The sequence below is a fragment of the Mastigoproctus giganteus genome, chromosome 11 (assembly GCF_048544385.1).
Source record: "Mastigoproctus giganteus isolate SK-2022 chromosome 11, ASM4854438v1, whole genome shotgun sequence".
NCBI lineage: Eukaryota > Metazoa > Arthropoda > Arachnida > Uropygi > Thelyphonidae > Mastigoproctus > Mastigoproctus giganteus.
The window spans coordinates 124,017,944-124,045,469 of NC_143585.1; the positions used below are offsets into that span (position 1 = coordinate 124,017,944).

Below are 27,526 nucleotides of genomic sequence, written 5' to 3' on the forward strand. Positions count from 1 at the left end.
TTCAACTAAAGTGATTTGGCATTCACCTTTGCTTCTGTATGAGTCCAAGCTTCACTTCTGTATATGAGTATTGGTCTGGCTAGTGCAGAGGTTCCCAAACTTTCTCGGTTCACAGCGCCCTTAGTGTCCCACTAATTTTTTCATGGTATCCCTAGGCCAAAAGAAATAGCTAACACAGTGGTTTTCGACCTTTTAATATATACCTATATAATAATTTTATTCTTTATATAGAGATACTAAATAAAGATCAATTATAGATCACTACAAAATTAAAAAGATATGGTACAATGGATACCGTACACCTTTTTATAATGATATAAATATAGAAATTTTAAAAAAATAAAATAAAAATAATAATAATAATAAATTAAAGTAACTTAAACCCAAATTACACGGCACCCCAAGAATGTTGTTGCGGCACCCCGGTTGAAAACCACTGGACTAACTTGATTGGTAATTCTAAGTGCTCTGTTATAGCATTAAATTTTGTTACTAACAGTTTTCTTTTTCATTTCTTTTAATATATTGGCTGTAGCCCAGATATTAAAAGCAGTTTAATTGTTCAAGAATTGTATTACCAATAAAAATTTTCATCAGACAGGTTCCTTTCCTTGAAAAGCCATGATTTTTATTTTTGCAGTTGATATTTCCATGTTAAATTTTTTTGTGGTAAAGATTTAGATGGTATAACGAGCATTGTAACTTGTTTTCATTATTGGCCAGGAGCACTTGGCCATCAGCATATAGTAAAGATGATTACCATTTTGTTAATCAAGATATAACAAAATGTAATCAAGATGATTACCATTTTGTTATATAATACTTCTTAACATAGGATAGGTAGAATATTTCTTCATCCCCTTTGATTATGTCAGTGTGGTGTGGATTGTTAGTCTCCAGTGTCTGAAAATGGCATTAATGTATATGCTGCTGTTAAGTAGCAGAGATAGGGTCAACCGTGTCAGACACTACAATTTATTGGTTTCCAATTTGATATTTCCATTCCCAATTTAACTGCGAGTGAATTCTGTCTATATATATATATATATTATAGATTGCTACTATTATTTAGTTGGGAGTTTCATCATCAACTGATATTTCTAAAAGTTTATTTCTTTCCACACAAAAGAAAGTTTATTTTTTTAAATATTCTATAAAAAGATAAATTTAGAGTTATGCTTGCATTTTGACTTTGTTTACATCACACATGCAAGAAGCCTATTCTATACAATCAATTGATTAATTGATTGTATATCAACAGACAAATAAAAAATTAATAACCTTGTACAGAGATTGATTTCCATACACCAGAGGTGTATTGCTAAAAAAAAAAAAAAATAGTACCAGAACGCTTGTTGTAAAAAAAAATAGTACCAGAACACTCATTCTCCAGAAGACTATATGATAATGCCACATCGAATGTACAGTAACTGAATCAGACTTCAGACTCATGGTTCACAGAACAACCAGTTCTAGTGTTCAGCTCATAGCAATACAAAATGCAGCGTTCGCACGTATCACAGTATATCTCATTGGTTGGATCTCTTTATCTAACACATTGTACTTTAGTGAGAAACGGTCAAGTTTCATTGCGAAATTTATATTTTCGTTTTTAAATAAATTTTTAAAGAAATCTATTAATTGTGAAGATTACTATTAATGTATATTTTTAGTAGCAATGGGTAAAATAGATATTTCTTCATCCCCTTTGATTATGCCATTGTTTCATAATATTAAGTGTATAAATTTAATGATTTTCTATTGTGACATTTAGAAAAAGGTACCGGATCTTCATTCCGGTGCATTCCGGCCTGAATACACCACTGCCATACACAGTTACTACCACATCGGTCAAGGTTTTTGCAGCTCCGGCGAATGCTAAGTATTCATTTATATTTAGTCATTTTATTGACTTAATTGTTATACTAAATTATTTTCTATAAGTAGCTTTATAGTTCTAGCTAAGCTCCGTGGTTTATTTTGAATTTAAATAGTGATTTTGAAAATTAATACTTAGTGCCCGTAGATTTTGCATTAGTAACTTGCTGCAATTGTTATATGATACAGAATACCGTAAGGTTTAACGTAAAACTAGATAGGGAAATACTTAGTGTATTAGAAATCTGTTAGATTAGTATAGTATTATCAATAAAATTTATTAATTTTATTAAATTTCATTGTTAATTAAATTATACTTAAACAGATTCATGACCCAGACTAGAGCAGCAAAGCAGCATTCACAGAATACCCAAAGTGCTGTGGCTTGTGGGAGAACTGAAGGGGGAAATTCTCCCATGCATCACAGTCTAGAACAATGTGCGAAATGTTCGCAGACCTGTACAGAACAGGACATGATCTAGCCAAAGAGGATGTCTTTGTGTGTGCTAAGTGCAGAGACTGTGAAAAAATTAGGCGCCAACTCAGCATTCTGATGGGCATCTATGAGAGTTTGATGTGTAGGGTAAATGTCCTCAAAGAAATTAATATGAGGGGCCCATCAAGCTCTCAGCTGCCCAACTCAATGCCAAATCTCACTCCTGTGTATCAGGCAACACAGTGGCAATCTCCAAGGCAGAATGCACTCATCCCACAGTCATAAGTTACTGTCGAAGACTCTATTGTCAGGGAGATGGGGAATATAGTATGCAAAAAGGATAAGTGGAACAGGACCAGGGTAGGTCTGCCAGGAGCAAAATTTGATGACATTGTAGAGCAGATATCATCTTTTAATGGCACAAAAGGTGATATTGTTGTACACATTAGCACTAATGACCTTAAGAGTAAGAGATCTGAAGATTTACTTAACAAGTACAAGTTCTGAAAAAAGTCGAGAGTTAGGGTTAAATTTGAAAGTGTCTGCAATTCTGCCCAAACTCAATAGGAGGGAGTATATGATGAGAGCCTTGTCAATCAATTCAACCCTGGAGAGACTGTGCAAGGCTCACGGAGTAGAATTTTTTTCAGCATGGTCTGTGCTTGCTAACAGGAGAGACTGCTTCTACAGCGATGGGATACGCTTAAATAGAAAGGGTGCAAGAATATTTGCTGATGTTTATTGAGGCAGTGTTAGGTGGGTCTGAAAACTGCTAGTTTGGGGGTGATTCACAGACTAAAAGATTAACACTAGCCGCGGGCAGGCTTCTATTGTAATGAGCAGCAGCCCAGAGAGCAAGTTGCTGGGGATTTCAAGAGCTGCTGGGAGTCATCATGGAACAAGTAAATAGATGAGCTGTGTTAGGGTAACTAAGAGTAAGAACAAGTGATGTATACTTGCATGTACACTAATGCTACAAGTATAGTAAATAAAATTGATGAATTTGAAGTGCTGATCAAGACATCAAAGGCAGATAATGTTGAGATATCAGAGACATGGTGTCACACAGATATAAGCAGTGCAGAATTGGAATTTGAGGAGTACAATGTGTATAGTAAGGATAGATAGTAGTAGTAGTAGTAGTAGTAGTAGTAGTGGCACATGATGCAAGAAAGCAAGTGTAGGAGCTTATGCAGCATCAGCCAAAAAAAAAAAAAAAAAAATCACACCATTCCCTCCAAATGCCTGTCCAGTTCCTCCTTAAATTTATTTAACCTATCAACTTCTACAACGACAGATGGAAGTTTGTTCCAGCAATTAACCACCCGCTGGCTAAAGGCAAATTTCCGCACATCTATTCTACATCTGTCCTTTCTTAATTTGAACTTATGTCCCCGTAGGTTGGTAATCTGAACAAGTGGAAGGATCCCATCAGAATTCAGCGTGCTCAACCCATTCAAGGCCTTATAGACCTCAATCAGATCACCGCGCAGGTGCCTAGTCTCCAGCCACTGCAATTTGCAGAACTTAAGCCTCTCTTGGTAAGAGAATCCCTTCATTCCCCTCACCAATCGTGTTGCTCTTCTCTGTACACGCTCAAGCAAATCTACATCCTTCCTAAAATGAGGCCTCCAGACCTGTACGCAGTACTCAAGGCGTGGCCTGACCATTGCCTTATACAGAGGGACAATCACCTCCTTTTCCCTGCTAGCAAAATTCCTATATATCATTGACAAAACCCCATGACCCGCCCTAGCAGCCTGTCTGCACTGCTCAGAAAACTTCATATCTGACTGCACAATTACTCCCAGGTCTTTTTCATTTTCTACCACCTTAAGTGTAGTACCACACAGTTGGTACGTTTCTCTGGGGTTATTTCTACCCATACACAGTACTTTGCCCAAATTATCTAGATCCTGTTGCAGTAGCACACTGCCATTACTGTCATTAACAACCCTGCCAACCTTTGTGTCATCTGCAAACTTCGACATTAAGCCTGATATACCTTCATCAATATCATTGATAAATACACAAAACAACAGTGGACCCAACACCGAACCCTGTGGGACTCCACTAATAACATTAGTCCACGAAGAGCAGCACCCATTGATTACCACCCTCTGTCTTCTCCCACTTAACCATCCTTTTATCCATTGTAGCAACTTACCCTTAATACCATTCTGCTCCAATTTGTACAGTAGTCTTCCATGCGCAACAGTGTCAAAAGCTTTCCTGAAATCCAAGTATATGATATCAAAATTATTTTTTGCATCCAGTTCCTTTGTGACCACATCATAATAACCAATCAAATTTGTCAGACAAGACTTTCCCTTAACAAACCCATGCTGTGTTTGAGTTATCGCTGCAGTCTTGTCTAGATGATCCTGCAATGCATCTTTAACCAGCGACTCCATTATTTTACCCGGAACAGAAGTTAAACTAACTGGTCTGTAATTACTCGTGTCACCCTTCGATCCACCTTTGTGAATTGGGGACACATTTGCACATCTCCAGTCCGTGGGAACCTCCCCTGAGTCCAAGGATGCTCTCATAATTATGGCTAAGGGTTTGCTTAGTTGCTTTGCCGCCTCCTTTAAAATAACTGGATAGATCCCATCCACCCCAGGTGCCTTTCTTATGTTTAACTTCAACAATTTCTCCTCCACTTTGCTCTCAGTTATTACAAAATCATTAAGCACACTGCTACAATTTGATAACCTTCTTCCATTTTCAAATTGTAATAATTCCTCACGTGTGAATGTAGATGCAAAATACTCATTCAGTTTGTTTGCTATCTGAGCAGGATCATCAACAGTCGAACCATCGATGTCAAGTGGTCCAATCATATTCATCCCCTTCCTTTTAGAGTTTATATAAGTAAAGAAATCCTTGCTGTTTTTCTTAGCATCTTTTGCCAAAGATTTCTCGTAATCCGCCTTCGCCTGCCGAACCTCCTTTGTGACCTGATTACAGACTAGCTTATATCTGCCACAGGCTTCTGCGTCACCTGATAATTTATATGCATTCCATGCATTTTTCTTCTCTGTCACGAGTCTCATTAGTTCATTTGATAACCATTTAGGCCTAAACCTTGAACGATATTTCTTAATCAGTATATAAAGTCTAGTAGCTTCCACGATTAATTCTTTGAATGCTTCCCACTTAGAATTTACTGTTTGTAACATCGTCAGTTGATCCCACTGTACAGAATTTAAAAACTGTCTGAGACCACTGTACTCCCCTTTACGGAAGCAAAAACCCTTTCCTTTACCCCTGACGGTAGTTACCTCTTTGAGTAAATCCCACTTCAGCACACTGTGATCACTGCCACCTAGTGGTTCCTTTATCTGCAAATTCTTAATACACGAATGATCACTGCTGATAACCAGATCAAGAGTGTTACTTTCTCTGGTTGCCTCTCGAACATGCTGATAGGATAGGAAGAGAGGAGGGGTTATGCTGTTAGTTAAGAAACACAAAATCTAAGGAAGTGCATCCAGTTGAGATGGGTGAACAGTGCAATGTTGAGTCTGTTTGGTGTGACAAACACTGGGAAAGGGAAAATGAGAGTAGGAGTATGTTATAGGCCTAATGACACTGATGAGTACAATGAACAGTTGTGCAGAGAAATAGAATGGGCCAGTAAATCAGAATGTCTTGTAATGAGGGATTTTAACTTTCCAGATATTGACTGGAAATTGTGGATTGGTAACTGACACACTCTAGCAAGACTTTTGTGGATTTATTGGAGGACTATTTTCTACAGCAACATGTTCAAGGGGCAACCAGAGGGAGTAATACCCTTGATCTGATTATCAGCAGTTATGACAGTAATCACAGTGTATTCATGTGGGATTTACTTAAAGATGTAACTACGATCAAGGGTAAAGGGAAGGGTTTTTGTTTTCGTAAAGGTAACTACAGAGGTCTCAGACAGTTTTTAAATACCAAAGAGTGGAATCAACTGATGATGTTACCAATGGTGAATTCTAAATGGGAAACCTTCAGGGACTTAATCTTGGAGACTACTAGGCTTGTCATACCAAATAAGAAATACTATTCAAGGTTCAGGCCTAAATGGATGTCGGATGAATTAATGAGGCATATAGCAGAGAAGAAAAATGCATGGGATGCATATAAATTATCAGGTGACACAGAAGCCTGATAATTTATATGCATCCATCACAGATATAAGCTGGTCGGTAATCAAGTCACAAAGGAGGTTAGGCAGGCGAAGGTAGATTACGAGTTCTTTACTTATGTAAACTTTAGAAGGAAGGGGAGGAAAAATTGGTCCACTTAACATAGATGGGTTGACTATCGATGATCATGCTCAGGTAGCTGATAAACTGAAGGAGTATTTTGCATCTACATTCACATATGAGGAGTTATTCAATGAGGGGAGTGCCAGAAGTTTATCCAATGCTAACAGGCAGCTAAGTGATTTTGTAATAACTGAGAGCAAAGTGGAGGAGAAATTGTTGAAGTTAAACTTAAGGAAGGTACCTGGGGTGGATGGGATCTATCCAGTTATATTAAAGGAGGCAGCAAAGGAAACCCTTAGCCATAATTATGAGAGCATCCTTAGAGTCAGGTGAGGTCCCCATGGACTGGAGATGTGCAAATGTATCCCCAATTTACAAAGGGGGTTCAAAGGGTGACACAAATAATTAAAGATCTGTTAGTTTAACTTCTGTTAGGAGAAAAATAATGGAGTCACTGGTTAAAGAGGTGATACAGGATCACCTAGACAAGACAGCCACAACAGTTCAGACAGCATGGGTTTGTTAAGGGGAAGTCTTATCTGACCAATCTGATTGAATACTACAATGTGGTCACAAAGGAACTGGATGCTAAAAATAATTTTGATATCATATACTTCGATTTCAGGAAAGCTTTTGATACTGTTGCACATAGAAGATTGCTGTACAAATTGGAGTGGTATGGCATTAAGGGCAAGTTACTGCAATGGATAAAAGGATGGTTGAGTGGGAGACAGCAGAGAGTGGTAATAAATGGACACTGCTCTACGTGGACTAATGTTATTAGTGGAGTCCCCCGGGGTTCGGTGCTGGGCCCATTATTGTTTTGTGTATTTATCAATGATATCGATGAAGGTATATCATGCTAATGTCCAAGTTTGCAGATGATACAAAGATTGGCAAGGTTGTTAATGACACCAAAGATAGCATGCTACTGAAACAGGATTTAGAAAAGTTAGGCAGATGGGCTGAGAAGTGGCAACTGAAGTTTAACGTTGAAAAATGCAAAGTACTGCATAGGGAAGCAGTAAATCAAGAGAAACATACCAACTATGTGGTACTACACTCAGGGAGGTGGAAAATGAAAACCACTTGGGGGTAACTGTGCCGTCAGATATAAAGTTCTCTGAGCAATGCAGGCAGGCAGCCAGAGCAGGTCATGGAGTTTTGTCAATGAAGTATAGGACTTTTGCTAGCAGGGACAAGGAGGTGATTATCCCTTTGTATAAGGCAGTAGTCAGGCCACACCTTAAGTACTGTATACAGGTCTGGAGGCCTCATTTTAGGAAGGATGTACAGTTGCTAGAACGAGTACAGAGAAGGGCAACAAGATTGGTGAGAGGAACAAGTTGGTTCTCTTACCAGGAGAGGCTTGAATTCTGTAAGTTGCAGCATCTGGAGACTAGGCACCTGCGAGGTGATCTGATTGAGGTGCACAAGGCCTTGAATGGTTTGAGCAGGCTGAATGCTGACGGGATAATTCTGCTTGCTCAGACTAAGAACCTGAGGGGCATAGATTCAAATTGAGGAAAAACAGTTGTAGAATAGATGTGCAGGAGTTTGCCTTTAGTTAATGGGTAGTTGATTGCTGGAACAGACTTCCATCTGTTGTTGTGGAAGTTGACAGCTTAAATAAATTTAAGGCTGAACTAGACAAACATTTGGTGTGACCGGATGGGTGAAATGGGAAGGGTTTTTTTTTTTGGCTGATGCTGTATAAGCTTGCTTTCTTGCGTCATATGCATCAACTAATGCAAATTTCTATAGATTTCTATGCCACAGTTACTCTTATTCATTAATAAATTGCATTAAGAATAACATACCGGATAGATAACTATTCCCTTCTAAGGAAATAAATCTGTTAACCAAAAAAAAAAAAAAAATACACAATATGTTTTGTGTTCATACCATATGTTCATACCCATATGGTGTAACAGGGGTCCCCAAACTACGGCCTGCAAAAGAATTTTATCCGGCCAGTGGATATTTCTATTGATTGCAAAAATTAATGTTTATATTAGATCGCAATAAAATATATGAAAAACACATTTTACAGATTATTTTAACAATATTTCAAAGAACAGCTTTGAATAGAAATAACAGAATAAATATCTAACAAGACTAAGCTGATGACACATAAGTGTCAACACTATTAATCAACCAATAAATGTTAAAATAATCTGTAAAATGTGTTTTTCATAAATTTTGTTGACAATGAGTTGACACCTGGTGTAATATGTTAAACTGCTTGTTTCGTAACAGGACATTGCCTTTATACAGTGACTGGTATTAAAATTAGGGACATTTCTTTCAGCATCCTCAGATGTCATATTAATCAGACACAGTGTAGTTTTTTACATACTGAACACTGATTATAATTCCTCATACTACCAAGGCTAAACTCACTGCACCCTTAAGGATCATATGAGAAAGTAATCACACAGTCACAGTTGAAGCTGGCCATTCAGGAGTATCCAAACTTAGTCAGCCCTTCATATCCCACAATAAAAGCTTCAGATTAAACCGCAGATTATCAGTAAAATTTTTGTAAGCTATTTATTTCTGAGATCGTGTGTGTGTGTGTGTGTGTGTGTGTGTGTGTGTGTGTGTGTGTGTGTGTGTGTGTGTGTGTGTGTGTGTTTAATTTTTTATTTCTTTATGAAAATTATCCAGCTGACCTTTGAATTTGAACAGCCTCAAGGACCAAAATTTGTCCCAACAGTCAATTACTCTCTGGCTGAAAACAATTTTTGCACACCATATCCTGAAGCCATCTGTTTAAATTTAACTGTCTTGTATAAGAAAGAGTAAGGACGCTGAGTAATCAGCATTTAGTTTACTTATTCTATTTTGTGAATTCTTTAAATTGAAGTCTGTCCTTGCAAAAATGTTTTTTGAATTCTTCTTGAATAGTATTATAGCAATGGCCACGTGTTGCAAGGAAGCATTATGGCTTATGCTACACCAGCCAAAAAAAAAAAATAATAATAAAATAATAATAATAAATAAATAAAAAAAATAATAAAAAAATAAATAAAATAAAATTAAAAAAAATAATAAAAATAAAATAATAATAATATGAAGAAAATTTAAAAAAATAATAATTAATAAGAAAAAAGGAAATAGACAACCTATGCATTTCCCTATGCCTGTAGGTAATTATCCAGCTGACCTTTGAATTTCCCCAAACTGTCAGCCTCTACCACCCATGTGGTAGAGGCTGACAGTGGGTTGGAAGAACTTATTCCAGTAATTTATAACTCGCTGGATGAAATAAAACTTCCTGCAATCCAGTCTAAATATCTTCTCCTGTAACTTGAAATTATGGCCCTAGTTCTAGAATCACTTATAGCCATAAAAATTTCATCTTCATTCATTTTACTTATGCCTCTCAGAGCCTTAAACACTTCAATCAAGTCTCCTCTAAGGTGCTTAGTTTCCAAGCTTTGCAACCCACATATTCGAAGTCTTTCCTCATATCCTTTTGTCAATCTCACCAGGCAAGTTAGCCATCTTTGAACCCTTTCAAGAAGCAATGTCTTTCTTTAGGTGCAGTCTCCATAATTGAACACAGTATTCCACGTGTGGTTTAGCAATAGCCTTATATAATGGGATTATGACATCCTTATCTCTACTAGCAATTTTTCGATAAATCATCGATAGGACACCATGGGCCTTCCTTACAACCAGACTACATGCTTGGAGAACTTCATGTCTGACTGTATCGTAATACTCAAGTCTCTTTCCTCTACTACCAGCTTTAGTTCAACTCCACCACGTGTATATAAGTTATTTTGGAGTTACACTGACCCAGGTGCAATACCTTAAACTTTACTGGATTAAAGCATAGCTGCCATTTTTCTGACCCTCCCCAAAGTCTGTCTAGGCCACTCTGAACAAGCTCTGCTTGGCAGTGATCATTAAATACTCTACCAATCTTTACCTAATCTGCAAAATTTAGACATCATGCCCTCTATTCCTTCATCAATGTTATTTATGAAAATTAAAAACAACAGTGACCCTAATACTGATCCTTGGAGAATCCCAATTCTTAAATCAACCCAATCTGAGGAATAACCATTTATCACAACCCTCTGCCTCCTGCCCTGAAGCCATCCATCTAAAGATTTCCCCTGTGATTCCAACCTATTCCTGCTTATAAAGTAACTGCTCATGTGGGACTAAGTCAAATGCTTTGCTGGAATCCAAACAGACTATGTCGAAATTATTCCCTACGCCAGCTCTTGAGTGACCCTTTCAAAATAGCTAACAAGATTAGTTAAACAAGATTTTCCCTTTACGAAACGATGCTAAGTATCCTTCAGAATTCCACTTATATCTAAATGATCCTGAATTCCCTTTCTATCTAAATGATCCTGAATTCCACCCTTGATCATTGTCCCCATGATTTTCCCTACTACTGAAGTTAAACTGACTGGCCAGCAATTTCCCACTTCACTCTTAGAACCTCCCTTATGTATTGGAGATACATTGGGACTTTTCCAATCCAACAGAATTACTTCCGAATCCAGTGAAGCTCTCATAATTAGCCTCAATGGTTCAATGCACTCACTTGCTGCCCCCACCCCCTCCTAAGATTATAGGGTATATGTCGCCAACCGCAGGAGTCTTACTGGCCTGAAGGCTCAAAAGTTTTTTCATTAAATAACTATGTGAAATTCAACAGCATTAATCACATTTTTTTCAACTTCACTACCATAATTTCTCAAAGACACAAAGGCTTTTTCTTCTGTAAATATCGATGCAAAGTAACTGTTGAGTTCATCTGCAACTTCAGCTAGGATGCCTCCGTAGCTGAGTGGTCAGGAGCGGGAGTGCAGTAGCACACGCTCTTTGAGTAGACTGGGGTTCAAGCCCTTGACTGCTGAATATGGTCGATCTGCCAACACGCACTGGACTAGCGTGGCAGATTATGGTCAATTTCCCTCAGCATGAATTGTTGAGGAGGTTTCCATCCTGCAGTGGGTTGATAATGTCTGCGCTTTACCTTACCACATCCATTACATAAGGGTCCAATCTGGTTTGTCCTTCTCTTTTCTTTGCATTTATATATGTGAAGAATTGCTTATCCCCACTCTTCACTCTCTTTGCCAGCCTAACCTTTTCTGTGGCACTATTACAGATGAATTTGTTGCTGTTATAGGCTTCGGTACTTTTTATTGCTTTGTAACCTTTCCATGCCAAGTTTATCTACTCAAGTAGCAACTTCTTGGCAACTTCCTTATTCATCCAACTTGGAATCTTCTTCGTGGACTATTTTTTTAATGGTATATGAGCATTCAAAGCTGCTGTGATTAATGTTTTAAAGATATACCATAATTCAATTTTATTCACTCTCTGTGAGATATCTACCCAGTTAATAGAGGCCATGTAGCATCTTATGCCATTATAATTTCCTTTCCTGAAATTATAACCCATTCCTTTGCCTTTAACTACTGTTACCTCTCTCTCTCTTCATCGTCCACCGTAGACCTCCATGATCACATCCTGCTACTGGTTCCTGTACTGTAAGCCCTATTATGTCAGCATTACTTGTCCTAACCAGCAGTTTTAGTTCACTCATTTTATTGACAGCACTTCTGACATTACTGTATAAACAATTAAGACTTAGTTTTCTTGTATAGTTAACTACCCTAACACACCCCTTAAAGTTATTTAAGCTTGCTTCCCTAGCATTAGCTACCTGCTCATTTGAAACATTTCTGCCCTCAGAACATCTTGCTAGTATGTTCTGTTATGGTAACAAACAAGAACCGTTGAGGTATGTGCAAGTGTTACTTTGACCAATATTATCAGATAAATGTGTATCTATATTACTCTTGTCTCCCCAAACTAGCAGTTTCCCTGAACCTTTAAGGTATCCCCAATAATACTGGAAAAAACTCTTGCACCACCTTTGTTTAAATGTATCCCATCTCTATAAAACAGATTCCTTCTACTTAAAAGTGCGGCCAAGCCGCTAGAAATTCCCCCCTAAAAGCCTTGCAGAGTCCTTCAAGCCTCGAGTTAATGCACAAAGCTTTCAGCATATAATCCCTCCTATTGTGCCTGGGCAGAATTGCAGACACACAGACATTGAAACCTAACTTGCGGCATTTCTTCAACAATGTCCTATATTTATCTAACAAATCATCAGATCGTGTATGCTTAATGTCATTAGTCCCCACACGAATAATAATATTATATTCTTTTAACCCCCCTTAAAATCTGACAATCTGTTAGTGAGAGTATTAATAGTTGCTTCTGACAGACATACCCTGGTTTAGTCCACCCATCCTTATTACAAAAAATATTTCCCGTTTCCCTGACCAATGGAGTCTCCTAATAGAACTAAGTCCTTTTGAACCAAGTAGGTTTGCATTTGGTTATTCTGTTCTGGGTCCCAAATCGGGAGTGCATCACTTGGTAGGTTACTAGAGTCTGAGTCCCTGATGAGCTCCCAGTTACATTATTCTAACTTTAATTTTAACTTAAGATCGGAAACTCCTTACAACGGTGAAAAAGAAAAGAATCTCCAAGTGTGCTTTGATTGTCTAGGTCGACCTGAGAATACAAGGCACAGGTACTGCAAAGGATAAAATCATGATTCACCCGGAAATCGCCATCAGCTATTTCCGTATGAGTCATGGTACCCTCTGACGAAGTGTTCAAGGTCAACCTTGTAACAACCATTGTAAAATTTACTAAATATTAATATATGAAACTTTCAAAAAATTATATTTATAATATTAAAAAAATGAAACTATTACAGAAAAAAAAAAAACCTTATCAAAATAAACGTTACAATATACTAAATAACCTCTGAAATCCTGTTCCAATTCCTTCTTACTGAATGACTTGGATGAGCCCTGATTATAAAAATTTACTTTGTAACAATATATCACACAAGAGAATAAAGTAGTTCAGTGGTATCCAAACTTTAGGTAATGTTACCCCTTTGAGCTCAGCAGCATTTTCACTGCATTCCTCTTTTTCACTATGAGTAATCAAATTTGTTTTCACCTTCCCTCTGAGAATGTCACACTTCCAAACCACTGCAATACTTGGTTCCTATCTGAGGTATTGATGTTTAGTTTTGTTAGTTTCTGTTGTGAAATTAGTGCTCTGCCACAAACTGTATTTTTTATGTCTGTCTTTGGATATACCACAAGTGTGAGATAATCATGTTTGTTATATATCCAAAACTGTGGTACGTAATGAGGCATGGCATATCAAGCTTGCATTTTATTAAGATTATTAACTTTAGTGGTGGTACTTCTGTTCTTAAATGAACAATAAATTTCTGAATTTTAATTTGTATAGGATAGTGTGCTTTTATCAATTTGCAACATGCATACAATGATTATAGATACAGTATTGTAATTTATGTTAGACCTGAACATTAACACATATTACAACATTTCTGATAATAACACATACAAATTTGTATTATCAGAAATGTTCTTTATAAATTTATTTTGCATGAAGTTGTTTTTCAGGAATGTGTTAATAATGCTACGCAAAGACCACTTATGATCATCCATTTATATCAATTTAAGGAAAGGAGTGTTAAATACAAATGATAATAATGCACAGTAAATTTTGTTTAATTTTAAAATTTCTTTCCTACCAACTTGGGAACAACATGCATAAACAGCAATGAAAAGCTATTAAGATATATACAATGTGTGTACGTGGTTGTGTTTTTATCCACAGACACATGCACACACATAAAACTACAACATGGAAAAGTACCTCTTCAGTTAAGTTGCCATGAAGAAGTGCTTCCACGTGCATACGGGATAAAAGCCTGGGTATCAATTCTTCAACTCTTTCAATAGTAACCTCTGTAAAATTGAAAAATATTAATAACAAATAAGTAAAGTAATAACAATTATCATATTAATGCTTTATTTCTTTATTTCTAGTGCAGTGTTTCTCAACATGTGTGCCACGGCACATCAGCGTGGGCGCCTCCGTAGCCAGGTGTGAAGGAGCAGCAGTGCGTAGCACACACTTCTTGATTAGACCGGGGTTCGAGCCCGTCACCACCAAATACGGAGGATGCGGAAAGGTCAGGGAATGACCACTGCATATTCCCGGAGCAATATGGCCTTAGTTGCTAATGCTCCTAAAAACCAAATAACCAACCAACCAACATTAGCGTGCAGCAAGTATGCTTCAGGCGTGCCACAGAAAATGCAAATAAAAAAAATAATAATAAATGCAAGTTTTATAATAAAAATTAATTTAAATAAAAGATGTTTATTTATGCTGCACTGGTCCCAGCCCCTTCCAGGGTTAATGAGATGTCGCATTCTGATTCCTAGTAGTAGATCTGTTCACCTTTATTCGTCCATTCTTATCACTTCAGAGTCTCTCCCAGGTACCCTGCAGTTGTATAAGCGAAACCTGTAAGCAGCATAGTAAGAAATTTCCTTGTGTGTTTTATAAGTACAAAGGGTACTAGGAAAGTTTTGCAATATGACGCAACAATGAATCACAGGAAGCTGCTTGTTGCTGCATGTTGAGACATGTTCATACATGCATAGTAGCCACTGCGCCAAGTCGATGGGCTCAGTTATTCATTAGTAGTGAGAGTGTAAAGTGCTTGCGATGGCATCGTGGTCACGAAATGAGATAAGGACAGTTTTGCGGTATAATTTCGTGAGTGGTTTAACCATAGACCAGTGCTTAGAAGAAATGACTCTTGCACTAGATGATGATTGTCCACATCGTACAACGATATTCAAGTGGTATAGAGAATTCCAAAGGGGAAATTTCACTCTGGAGGATTCTGAGAGCCCGGGAAGGCCACGAACGTCAGTTACGGAGGAAAACGTTACTGCTGTGAGGAAAATGCTTGACGAAAACAGGCGAGTGACCTACCAACAGATAGAGGATACTTTGGGCCTAAATGCACCAGCAATTCGTTCGATTCTGCAAGATCATTTGCACGTGAAGAAACTTTGTTCTCTCTGGGTGCTGCATCAACTGACTGAAGAGCAGATGACACGACGTGTGACTTGGTGCCGGGAGATGTTAAAAAAGTTTGATAAGGGACAATCTCGGTATGTGAACAACATCGTGACAGGTGACGAGACTTGGCTGTACTATTACGATCTGCCGACCAAGGCTCAAAACAAAGTTTGGGTCTTTGATGATGACGACACACCCGTAATTGTCAGAAAATCCCGATCTGTAAAGAAGAAAATGATAGCTGTATTTTTCAAATCGAGTGGAATTGTGGAACGTGTCGTTTTGGACACGCAGAAGACAGTCACAGCTAAGTGGTATACTGAACAATGCCTGCCTAAAGTCATTGGATCTATGAAGAACCTGCGGCCAAAGTCAAGAATGGACACCTGGTACCTCCATCACGAAAATGCTCCAGCTCACCGCGCCAAAGCCTGCACCGAATATTTGACCACGACAGGACTGAAACTTCTCGAGCACCCTCCCTACAGACCAGACCTTGCTCCCTGCGACTTTGCACTGTTCCCGCATGTGAAAATGAAGCTAAAAGGGAGGCGGTTTTCCAGTGATGAGGACCTTCTACGGGCTTGGGAAAACGAGTGTGCTTTACTCCCTAATGAAACTTGGCAGAACTGGTTTAAAGATTGGTTTCGGAGGATGGAGAGGTGTATTGAATGTAGAGGAAATTACTTTGAAAAAATTAAATAAACAAAGCTGTATTGCAAAACTTTCCTAGTACCCTTTGTACTTTTTGTGTTTTTATCTCTAAAACGTCATATTCAGTTAATTCGTATAGAACAGGTATTTTCATTAATTGTATTAGTATATTATAGAAGTAACTTTATTTTTTTTTAGAAATTATTAGCAATGGATAATTTTTAGTTAAAGGAAATCAGAAGAGGCAACTTGATAACAATGAGCTTGGAGAAAAATGACAAAAACAAAAACGAGCAACTATCAACATCAAAAAAGAAGAAAACATGTCAGAAATATGATGATGATTATTTGGTAATGGGATTTTCATATGCTGGTACCCAAGATTGTCCTCAACCTTTACGTGTGGTATGTGGTTTAAAATTGTCGAATGAATCAATGGTGCTGAGTAAATGGCAGCATAATTTTTCCATGAAACACTAGAATTTATCATCCAAAACTATGGAATATTTTAAAAACACTGCAGGCCTTTACTAAAAAAAGGGTGTAGAATTTTATAGTAGGGCTAAAATATCTGATAAAGTGCAAGAAGCCAGCTATTTAGTAGCTGAACTGGTGGCAAAAAAAAAAAAAAAAAAGAACAAAAGAAATCTCACCTGATTGCAGCAAGTTTGATTTTACTAGCATGTGGGTAATCATGAAAAGTATTTTGGGAGAAGAAGCTGGGAAAAAAGTAATGGCAGTACCACTTTCAAACAGCACAATTAGCAGGCACATAAGAGAAATGTCCGATGATACTGAAGAACAATTTGTTCGAAATATGAATAATTTTGGGCGATTGTTTGGCATTGCAAGTAGATAATTCTGCAGATTTTAGTGGAAAAGCCCAGTTAATAGCATTGGTCAGGTTTATCAAAAACCACACAATTATTACCCCCTCCCCCCTTTTTTTTGTGACGAACTCACTGGAAGAACAACCAACCATGATATTTTCGAAGTAATGAATAATTATTTCCAAAAGTGTAGTATATTATGGAAGTAGCGTATTGGCATTTGTACCGATGATTCTCCCACGATGACGTGAGCATTAAAAGGCTTTGTAAACTTAGCAAAATGACATAATTCAAATATTATTACAACACACTGCTTTATACACAGAGAAGTTCTAGTAGCGAAGTGAGTCGTACCTGGTTTAAATTTCTGTTTATACTCCGGCACGACAACCAAGTCAGTAGAGTTTACAATAAATCGTAAATACAAATATTTATCGTATTTAGTAGTCACGGGCTTGAACCTGGGTCCACTCAAGGAACGTGTGTTATGCACTCTCGCTCTTGACCACTGGGCTACGTCACAACTTGTACTTGATCAAGTGGTTAAAAGGATCAATTATATCAAAACTAGCCACAAAAAATACATATTTTTGGAAAATTCTGCGAGGAACTGGAGTCTGATCATTTTTCTGTAATAATGTATATTGAGATTTGGTGGCTATCAAAAGGAAATGTGCTTATGCATATGAACATGTTGCATGATGAAATGCTCATATTTTTTCCACTATCAGAATTGTGTGATTATTAAAGTGATGAAATTTGGTACTGTAAATTAGCTTTTCTAAAAGATTTATTTGCATTGCTTAATAAATTAAATATCAGTATGCAAGGCCCAGAGGAAAATTTACTCACTTCTACTGACAAGTTGTTCGCCTTTAAAGAAAAGTTGAGTATATGGACAAAATATGTAAATGTAAAGAAAAAGAAAAAAAAAAAAAAAAGGAATGTGCAGACAGTCTGCAAGAGTAGCTCATGGTGTCTTGTCAATGATATACAGGAATTTTTCTAGCAGGGATAAGGAAGTGATTATCTCCTTGTATAAGGCAATGATCAGGCCACACCTTGATTACTGTATACAGGAGGCCTCATTTTAAGAAGGATGTAGAGCTGCTGGAACAAGTACAGAGAAGGGCAATAAGATTAGTGAATGGAACAAAGGGTTGCTCTTACAAAGAAAAGCTTAAGTTTTGCAAATTACAGTGTCTGGGGGACTAGGCACCTGCGAGGTGATCTGATTGAGGTGTATAAAGCCTTGAATGGTTTGAGCATGCTCATTGCTGATGGGATTCTTCCTCTTGCTCAGAATAATCGCCTGAGTGGGCATAAATTCAAATGGAGGAAAGGCAATTGCAGGATAGTGTGGAAGTTTGCCTTTAGCCAGGGGTGGTTGATTGCTGAAATAAACTTCCATCTGTCATTATAGAAGTTGATAGCTTAAATAGATTCAAGGCAGAACTACACAAACATTTGGAGCAAGTGGATGGATGAAATGAAGTTTTCTTTTTTTTTTTTTTTTTTGGTTGATGCTAAATAAGCTTCCTTACTTGCATCATGTGCCTTTACTAATGCTAATTTTTTTTTTTTTTTTTTTATGAAAACCCAAAACACGAAAGGTATCAAAACCTATAGTACTTAGTACCGTGCATGGGTTGAAGGAGAAGTATGGGGGGAGGGGGATGCCGGAAACTTTGCTCTAGAGACTAAACATGGGTTTCACCACTTCAAGCCTCCAATAAGCAAAGTGGTGGTATTTCACCGGTTGATGAAAGTCATCTACCACCTACAATGTTTCCCTTGACTACAAAGACGAATTATACTAAAATAATTAATGTAATAAGCGAAACATTAGAGCTGTTAAAGACAAAAATTGAGCATTACTTTCCATCCTATGATACCAAAAAAATATTTGTGGGTATTTTTTGGTATCAAGAAACAAGAAATTTGCAACAAGAAACCTTTCAATGTTAGAAATTAATTTGCAAGAGGAAGAAGAATTGGTTGAGTGACCAATAGTGACCAGTTGCTGTAAATTCACTTTAATAATGATAATATTAGCAAATTTTGAATATTAGCAAATTAAAATATTAGTGAAATTCAAAATGAATATCCACGAATTTCGGAAAAGACAATTAGAATTTTATTGCAATTTCCCACTTCCTACTTATGCAAAACAGGGTTTTCTGCTTTAAATGAGATTAAATAAATGAAGAAAGAGACTAAATTCAGAAGAAGAGGAGCCGACAGTATTCACAATAACTGACAGAGGAGCAGCCTATTCACAATAAATCCTTGTATTAAAAAACTGTGCACGACTCATCAAACACAACCGTCTCACTGATTAAAATGTTATAATTGTATATTTGTTTGTTTTTATATTTAAATATGTTAATTTTTTACATATCTTCTTTTAAATTTCATGTACATCCTTTTAAATAATTTCTTTTCTTTTAAATTTCATGCAATTCATGTATTCAAAAAAGAACATTAAAATAAATAATGTGTATCTTGAAGTACACCCAACAGAAATAACTTCCAGTTTGTGAATATGTAAATTAAATAGTGATTGTAGTGTGCTGCAAAATTTTAGCTTCTTTAAAATGTGCCGCAACAACAAAAGGTTGAGAAACACTGTTCTAGTGCAATATAAATTACAGTAACACATCAGTACAAAAAATGGTAACTTACAAAGAAAGAAAGAATTAAATAAAATTAAATAATTCTGTTTCATATTTTCATTTCATGAAACGGAGAAATAAGAGACACTCCCTGGCATACAAAATACCTAGCTCTCTTTCTCCACTACCCGGAGTGTAACACCACACAGTTAGTACATTTCTCTGGAATTACTGTTACCCATATGCAGTACTCTGCAGTTGTCAATATTAAACTCCAGTCAGCACTTCTCAGCCCATCTGCCCAACTTTTCTAGACCGTGTTGCAGTAGAAAATACTGTCATTAACAACCTTGCCAACCTTTGTATCATCTGCAAACTTTGACATTAAATGTGATATACCTTCACTGATAAATACAGAAAACAACAATGGGCTCAACACTGAACTCTGGGGTACTCCACTAACAACGTTAGTCCAAGAAGAGCAGTGTCCACTGCAGGGCCGGCCTTAGGCAGATTGGATTGATTTGACCCAAATGGGTCCCGTGCGTGGCAGAAAGATTAAAATTGAACAAAAACCGGAAGAATAGATGAAAAAAAAAGAAAAAAAGATAAATGAAGAGAAAAAGCAGAAGGAAAAAAATTTTTTTTTATTAAGTTTAGTTAAAGAATTGATTTTAAAAAGTATTTAAATTGCATGTGGCTCATGTGAAAACCGGAACAATGACTTTTTTTAGAAAAATATGATTATATGTCTAGAAAATATGATTAGCATTTTATCAATGAGTACAAAGGACAGAGAAAAATAGTTTTCATTTTTTTTTATCTTTTTTTTTTTTTTTTTTTTTCCAATTCATAATATGTGAAAAACAAAGTCTGTATAATTTATAAAGGTATGGTATTTTGGCCATTATCTATGGCTAATTATTATCTCAGGCCAGTTTTTACACATCCCTTGAAATATATAAAGTAATTAATTTTCATACATGTATACTCCACCTTACGTATGGGCCAGACATGTATGAAAATTAATTACTTTTGTCTGGCACCCGGCTCTATGGCCGAGCAACCTGGCTCGCCCTGCCAAACGCAATACACATCACTATAAAGTTGTTTAGTGATATTGGTGTTTATATTTGAATAATTTTGCTCCTTATGTACGTAAGTAAAATTTACCGTATTTATCGGCTTATAAGACACTTTTTTTCCTTGTAAATACCTTAAAAAATTGCCCTGCATCTTGAAAGCCAAAAGTGGCAATACAGTATATGCGCAAAACCGAGAGTTAACATATAGTTAACTACTATACATTAGTACACTTTTCAGTAATTACCAAGCTGACGTTGGAGTAACAATTGAATTCCAGTTACACATTTAAGCCCTAATCAACGGCAGGTGCATCAAGAAGGCAAAATTATGCTAATCGGATTTAAGCTAAAAGTAGTACAATATGCTAAAGAACACGGGAAGAGAAGAGCAGCAGAATGAAATTTTGGACAACCGCCTACTGATATGATTTGTCAATGGAAGAAGCAGGAAATTTTATTAGAAGAAGCTGGTAAAGCACAACTTTCATAAAATTCCACCTAAATGGCCAAATTTGGTTGGTTGGTTGGATTTTATTGGCGCATTAGAAACTAAGGCTATAATGCACCGCCAAATTTAGAAGAAAACTTGTGTAGCTGGATAATGAAGATTAGAAACGTGGGTATTGCAGTGAGTAAAGAGTACGCATGTGCGGCTTGTTGGAAGTTCAGTATTTCTTAGCTCCATCCTCTAATGAAATTTTAGTGTTCATAATGAAAGAACAGTTGTTATATTTTATATGATCAAGACGGTCAAGATCTTATCTCCATGAGGGTTAAATCAGCTTGCTAAAAAAGTAAAAGGTAATTTACTTTTTTTTCAAATTTTGATTGATCATACGTTAACTCTTTTTAACTCTCTGTGTTATGTTTATTCTGCATATGCCTGCAGAAGGACAAAGACTATAGCTTGTCAGTTAAACCTCCCGCCAAGGTCAAAGCTACTACAGGGTTTACCTTCTGTCTTCCCCTCGGTTTGTGGTCAGCCCTGAAGCAAAAGGTTAAATTTAGATTGCGCTCACGGGTTTGGAAAAAGAATACACTGTTTATTGCTATACAGCTTAGATTATCACAACAGTTTTCTTCAGTTACAAACACACTTGTGATTAAATTCTCATATTCGTAAAAAACTGACTGCTTCTCCCCAAAATTATCTGGGTAACTATCAAAATCAATATGAGTGAGAAAGAAGTTCAAAATCTTGAAAATGAACGTGTAAGCTACTCTACACGATCCAGGAGCGAAGCTCCCTCTGCTGCGGAAGAGATAAACAAGCCCTCCAAGGATAATTGCGAGAAAAAAGAGAGAAGTAGAATGATATCGGCTACAGATTCTCCAACACCTAAAGACACAACTGTAGAGGGCGGAAATGAGTCCTGCAGCGATTCAGAATGCAAAGAACCTAAAAGTCAAGTGCCTAAGCATCAAGATCCCCCAATAACGGGTTCTCCGATTGATCAGGTCAGGACAATCAGAGTGTCCTTAGAGAAATATATGGCAAAGCAATCGAGCAGGATCACTGCTGCCATCAGGTCTGATTTAATTGGTATCTTCAGCAAAATGGAGACAGTGGTTTTAAACCTCCATGTAGAACATGAAAGATTAGAAGCCAAAATTGACGTCCTTACACAGGAGCGAGGAAATCAAATGCAACAACGCCCCCGCTCCTTCGCAGAAGCGTTGAGGAATGGTGCAACACAATCAACTACCAGTTTACCTGAAAAAGTACAAGATAAAAGGATAGCCAAGAAGTCTGAGTTGCATGTAATTATAATTAAACCAGCTGAAGATGCAAACTGGAAACTAGCGATGCAGTTAAAGACGCCTTAACAAAAAATATGAAGAACCAGATGAAAACCGTCAGAATTAAGAGCATCAGGAAAACCAGACACCCAGGAGTCATAATTGAAACTGGTACCAGGGAGGAGGCATTAACCATCTTAAATAACACAGAAATGACCAACTATGGATTAAGAGCTTAAACTCCCCAAAAAAATGGGCCGTCGATTATACTTTTCAATATAGACCAGAATATGACCCCAGAGGAACTCAAAGAAGAGATCTACCATAAAAACTTGAGTATGTACAAAGGGTACTAGGAAAGTTTTGCAATATGACGCAACAATGAATCACAGGAAGCTGCTTGTTGCTGCATGTTGAGACATGTTCATACGTGCATAGTAGCCGCCTCGCCAAGTCGATGGGCTCAGTTATTCATTAGTAGTGAGAGTGTAAAGTGCTTGCGATGGCATCGTGGTCACGAAATGAGATAAGGACAGTTTTGCGGTATAATTTCGTGCGTGGTTTAACCATAGACCAGTGCTTAGAAGAAATGACTCTTGCACTAGATGATGATTGTCCACATCGTACAACGATATTCAGGTGGTATAGAGAATTCCAAAGGGGAAATTTCACTCTGGAGGATTCTGAGAGGCCGGGAAGGCCACGAACGTCAGTTACGGAGGAAAACATTACTGCTGTGAGGAAAATGCTTGACGAAAACAGGCGAGTGACCTACCAACAGATAGAGGATACTGTGGGCCTAAATGCACCAGCAATTCGTTCGATTCTGCAAGATCATTTGCACGTGAAGAAACTTTGTTCTCTCTGGGTGCCGCATCAACTGACTGAAGAGCAGATGACACGACGTGTGACTTGGTGCCGGGAGATGTTAAAAAAGTTTGATAAGGGACAATCTCGGTATGTGAACAACATCGTGACAGGTGACGAGACTTGGCTGTACTATTACGATCTGCCGACCAAGGCTCAAAACAAAATTTGGGTCTTTGATGATGACGACACACCCGTAATTGTCAGAAAATCCCGAACTGTAAAGAAGAAAATGATAGCTGTATTTTTCAAATCGAGTGGAATTGTGGAACGTGTCGTTTTGGACACGCAGAAGACAGTCACAGCTAAGTGGTATACTGAACAATGCCTGCCTAAAGTCATTGGATCTATGAAGAACCTGCGGCCAAAGTCAAGAATGGACACCTGGTACCTCCATCACGATAATGCTAGAGCTCACCGCACCAAAGCCTGCACCGAATATTTGACCACGACAGGACTGAAACTTCTCGAGCACCCTCCCTACAGTCCAGACCTTGCTCCCTGCGACTTTGCACTGTTCCCGCATGTGAAAATGAAGCTAAAAGGGAGGCGGTTTTCCAGTGATGAGGACCTTCTACGGGCTTGGGACAACGAGTGTGCTTTACTCCCTAGTGAAACTTGGCAGAACTGGTTTAAAGATTGGTTTCGGAGGATGGAGAGGTGTATTGATTGTAGAGGAAATTACTTTGAAAAAATTAAATAAACAAAGCTGTATTGCAAAACTTTCCTAGTACCCTTTGTATCTACTGGACGAGACTGCGGTAGAAGACATCAAACCAAAATACAGAACTAAAACGAAATCACCGACACGGGTTAATTGGATAATTGAACTATCCCCAAGAGTGTGGCAGCTTGTTGAAACCCAAAATAGAATTTATATTGGCTGGGACAGCCATAGGTTTAAAGAGCACATATCGGTTCCTAAGTGCTATAGGTGTCTCCGCTTTGGGCATACGTCCCATACCTGCAACCAGCGTGAGACCACCTGCGGCCACTGTGCGCAAAAGGGCCATGTTTTTAAGAACTGCCCCAACAAAGAACAGTCTCCAACCTGCGCAAACTGTAAGACAGCTAGGGCACCACACGATCATTCGATTCGTGATACAAACTGCCCAGTATACAAAAAAGTGAAGAGCCTTTACCAAATGAGAGTAAATTATGGATAGATGCCCCACAAGAAACAGACGACAAGAGATCAAGTTACTGCAACTAAATGCGCAAAGAGCGAGAGTAGTGACAGACCAGCTAAAGATCAAAGATGAGGAAAATCAAATTGACGCCATGATGTTGCAGGAACCCTACGTTCACTCTGGGAATGTCGTGGGATATCCCACTTCATATAAAATCATTCACTGCACGGAAGACCATCCATGGGCTGCTGTTGTTGTGAGGAGTCCAGAAATAACAGTGACTAAAATTGCACCATTATGCACCTCCATCAGCGCCTGTGCGCAAATCATGACATCTCTCAGGTCCCTATATCTTCTCTCACTATATTCTCACCCTGGTGAGGATATTACTACTGCAATCTCCATCATCCAGGAAGCACTCCATCTTCTCCCAGGTGGGCAGTTGCTGATAGGCATGGATGCTAACTGTCGCTCAGCACACTGGCATAGCCTTACTCCAGACAGAACACCAACCAGAAATGGTACAAGACTTGAAGATTACATAATTTCGTCTGGTCTGCGGATCCTGAATCGTCCAGGTCACCTCTCCACCTTCAGCAGTTCCCTCTGGGAGAGCACAATTGATGTCACTATAGCAACACCTGACATTCAAAGTAAACTTATGAACTGGGCTGTTCAAGAGTCATGGACGTCAGACCACAGAGCAATCACCTTCTCTCTCGTTCGTTCTGTGGAACGTGCACCACCAATTCCTAGAGACATAGTGAGATACAACACCAAAAAAAAAAGCAAATTGGGGCCAATTCCAAGGGGAATTGGTCAAGTTTCTTCCGGAAGACATTCCACTACCTATTACACTCACACCTGAAGAAAGCGTTACCAAGGTAACAGCTGCCATTAGGAGTGCCTGTGATGCTTCCATCCCGCGTAGAAGACAATACAGGTACGCGGTCCCCTGGTGGAATGCAAATTTGCGAGATCTAAGAATAAGAGTCCACCTAGCCAGGAAGGTATTTCAACAAGCCCGTGTACACCTTCCCCCGAGAGAAGTAGCTGCAGCACGGGAGGCTTACCGTGTGATAAGAAATGCATATTCCAAAGAAATATGCAGATGTAAGAAAGAGTCATGGCAAACTCTAGTTTCCACAGTGGGAAATGGCGATCCATGGGGCATTGTATTTCGGATCATTACAAACAGGCTACCCAGAGGTGAAGTTTTGGAAACCACACTCAGGCCGGATGGAACCTCGACATACTCTTGGTCTGATTCTCTCAACAACATATTGGACAATATCTACCCAACTGATGATTTGGTACCGACACTGGAGCAACAAGAAATCATTGACAGGAACAGGGCATACATATCAGATACTAGTGAACCACTCTTCACATCCCTGGAAATGAATATGGCCTTGGCCAAAACGAAGGAGGGTAAAACCCCAGGCTTGGATTTGCTGGAAGTTGACGTAGTAAAAAAGTTCGCAGAACACTATCCTATAACTCTCTTAAGTTTATTTAATAGATGCCTAGCTGAAGGAACATTTCCTGACTTCTGGAAAATTTCAACCCTCAAGTTAATCCTAAAACACCCGAAAAAACCACCTCAAGTACCGACTTCTTACAGACCAATAGCCCTGCTTCCTGTTTTGGCCAAACTCCAAGAACGTCTTTTGCTCTCCCGTCTCACCGACTACTACAAAAAGCAACAATTACCATCTCCGCATCGATTCGATTTTAAAACAGGCTGCAGTACAGAAGATGCTATCCACAGATTAATCTCTCTAGCTACCCAGACAGAATCCAAATACTCTCTAGCCATAATGGTGGACTTTCCGGGGGCTTTCGATCGACTATGGTGGCCCAGCATACCTCAAAGACTTCGGCAGGCCAAGACGTCCAGCAGTCTATATAACAGTATAAATTCCTACCTCAGCAATAGAACAGTGCAGGTAACCAACAAATACCAAACAGTCACCAGGAATATACTGCGAGGCTGTCCTCAGGGCTCTGTTCTTGGGCTGTTTCTTTGGTCCATTGTCTTGGACGAGTTCCTGGGGATGGATCTCGGCGAGGTCAAGCCCCTGGCCTTTGCTGATGATCTCGTACTCGTCGTTCATTCTAGTACAAGAGCCACATTGGAAGTACAAGCCAACTTTGCACTGGGAAAACTTCAAGACTGGGCTGCCATGCACAAATTAACAATTTCCAGTGAAAAAACAAAGTCAATCCTTCTAAAAAGAAAGCTCCAAATCCGACGGCCACCAGTGATGAAATTTAACAACACCCCAATCCGTCTCTACACAGAAATCAAGTATCTGGCCCTGTATCTAGACGCCAACTTATCCTTCCATCCCCACTTAAAATACCTGTCAGCTAAAATCCGAAAATACACTGCAATGATAAGGCGGATTAGTAGAGCGGATCGGGGCCTAAAGAATAAAGCTCTATCACTAATATATAAGGCAGTATATGTCCCGATTATGTGCTATGGAGCCTCCATCTGGTGTGAAAAGGCAATCCTGGGAAGGAACAAGCGCAAGCTTGATTCCATTCAAAGATTTATGTTATTATCGGTTACCAGGGCGTGCTGTACTGTCAGCACCCCTGCATTACAAGTCATTGCAGGATACTTACCTATCTATCTGGAAGTTGTCAAGAGGGGTCTCTTCCAGCGCCTGAAGAAGGGAATCCCAACGCAACTGTTAAACCTGCAATTGAACCATGCAAATGACCCTAAGAAGGAAAGAAGAAAAATTGCAGACCACCTACAAACCCCTGGCAAGAAACATGGGACACAATGCCTAAAGGAGTAATCACCAAAAGGTTTATTCCCTCAATTAGTCGGACTTCCCCAAAGCCTCCTCCCTGGTACTCGCCTGAATTGCAAGTCACCTTCCTGCTTACAGGCCATGGACCGTTCCAGCAAAAACTAACAGTCATGGGAATAGAAAATAACCCATATTGTCACTGTGGTGAAGAGGAGTCCTGGGAACACCTTATGTACGAGTGTCTCACTTACGACAACGCCAGACTTCAATTTCTCACAGAGA

At 38.4% G+C, this 27,526-nt stretch overlaps 1 protein-coding gene across 2 annotated transcripts in view; it reads right to left on the reverse strand.

Moving 5' to 3' along the window:
• The window catches only part of Ide (Insulin degrading metalloproteinase), a 692,915-nt gene that overhangs the window by 155,931 nt on the left and 509,458 nt on the right, over positions 1–27,526 (reverse strand). For both annotated transcript variants that reach the window (XM_090384737.1, XM_090384738.1), the window contains exon 21: positions 14,332–14,423. In XM_090384737.1, coding sequence (XP_090240863.1) covers positions 14,332–14,423 — 92 coding nt within the window. The remainder of the gene's footprint in view (positions 1–14,331; positions 14,424–27,526) is intronic.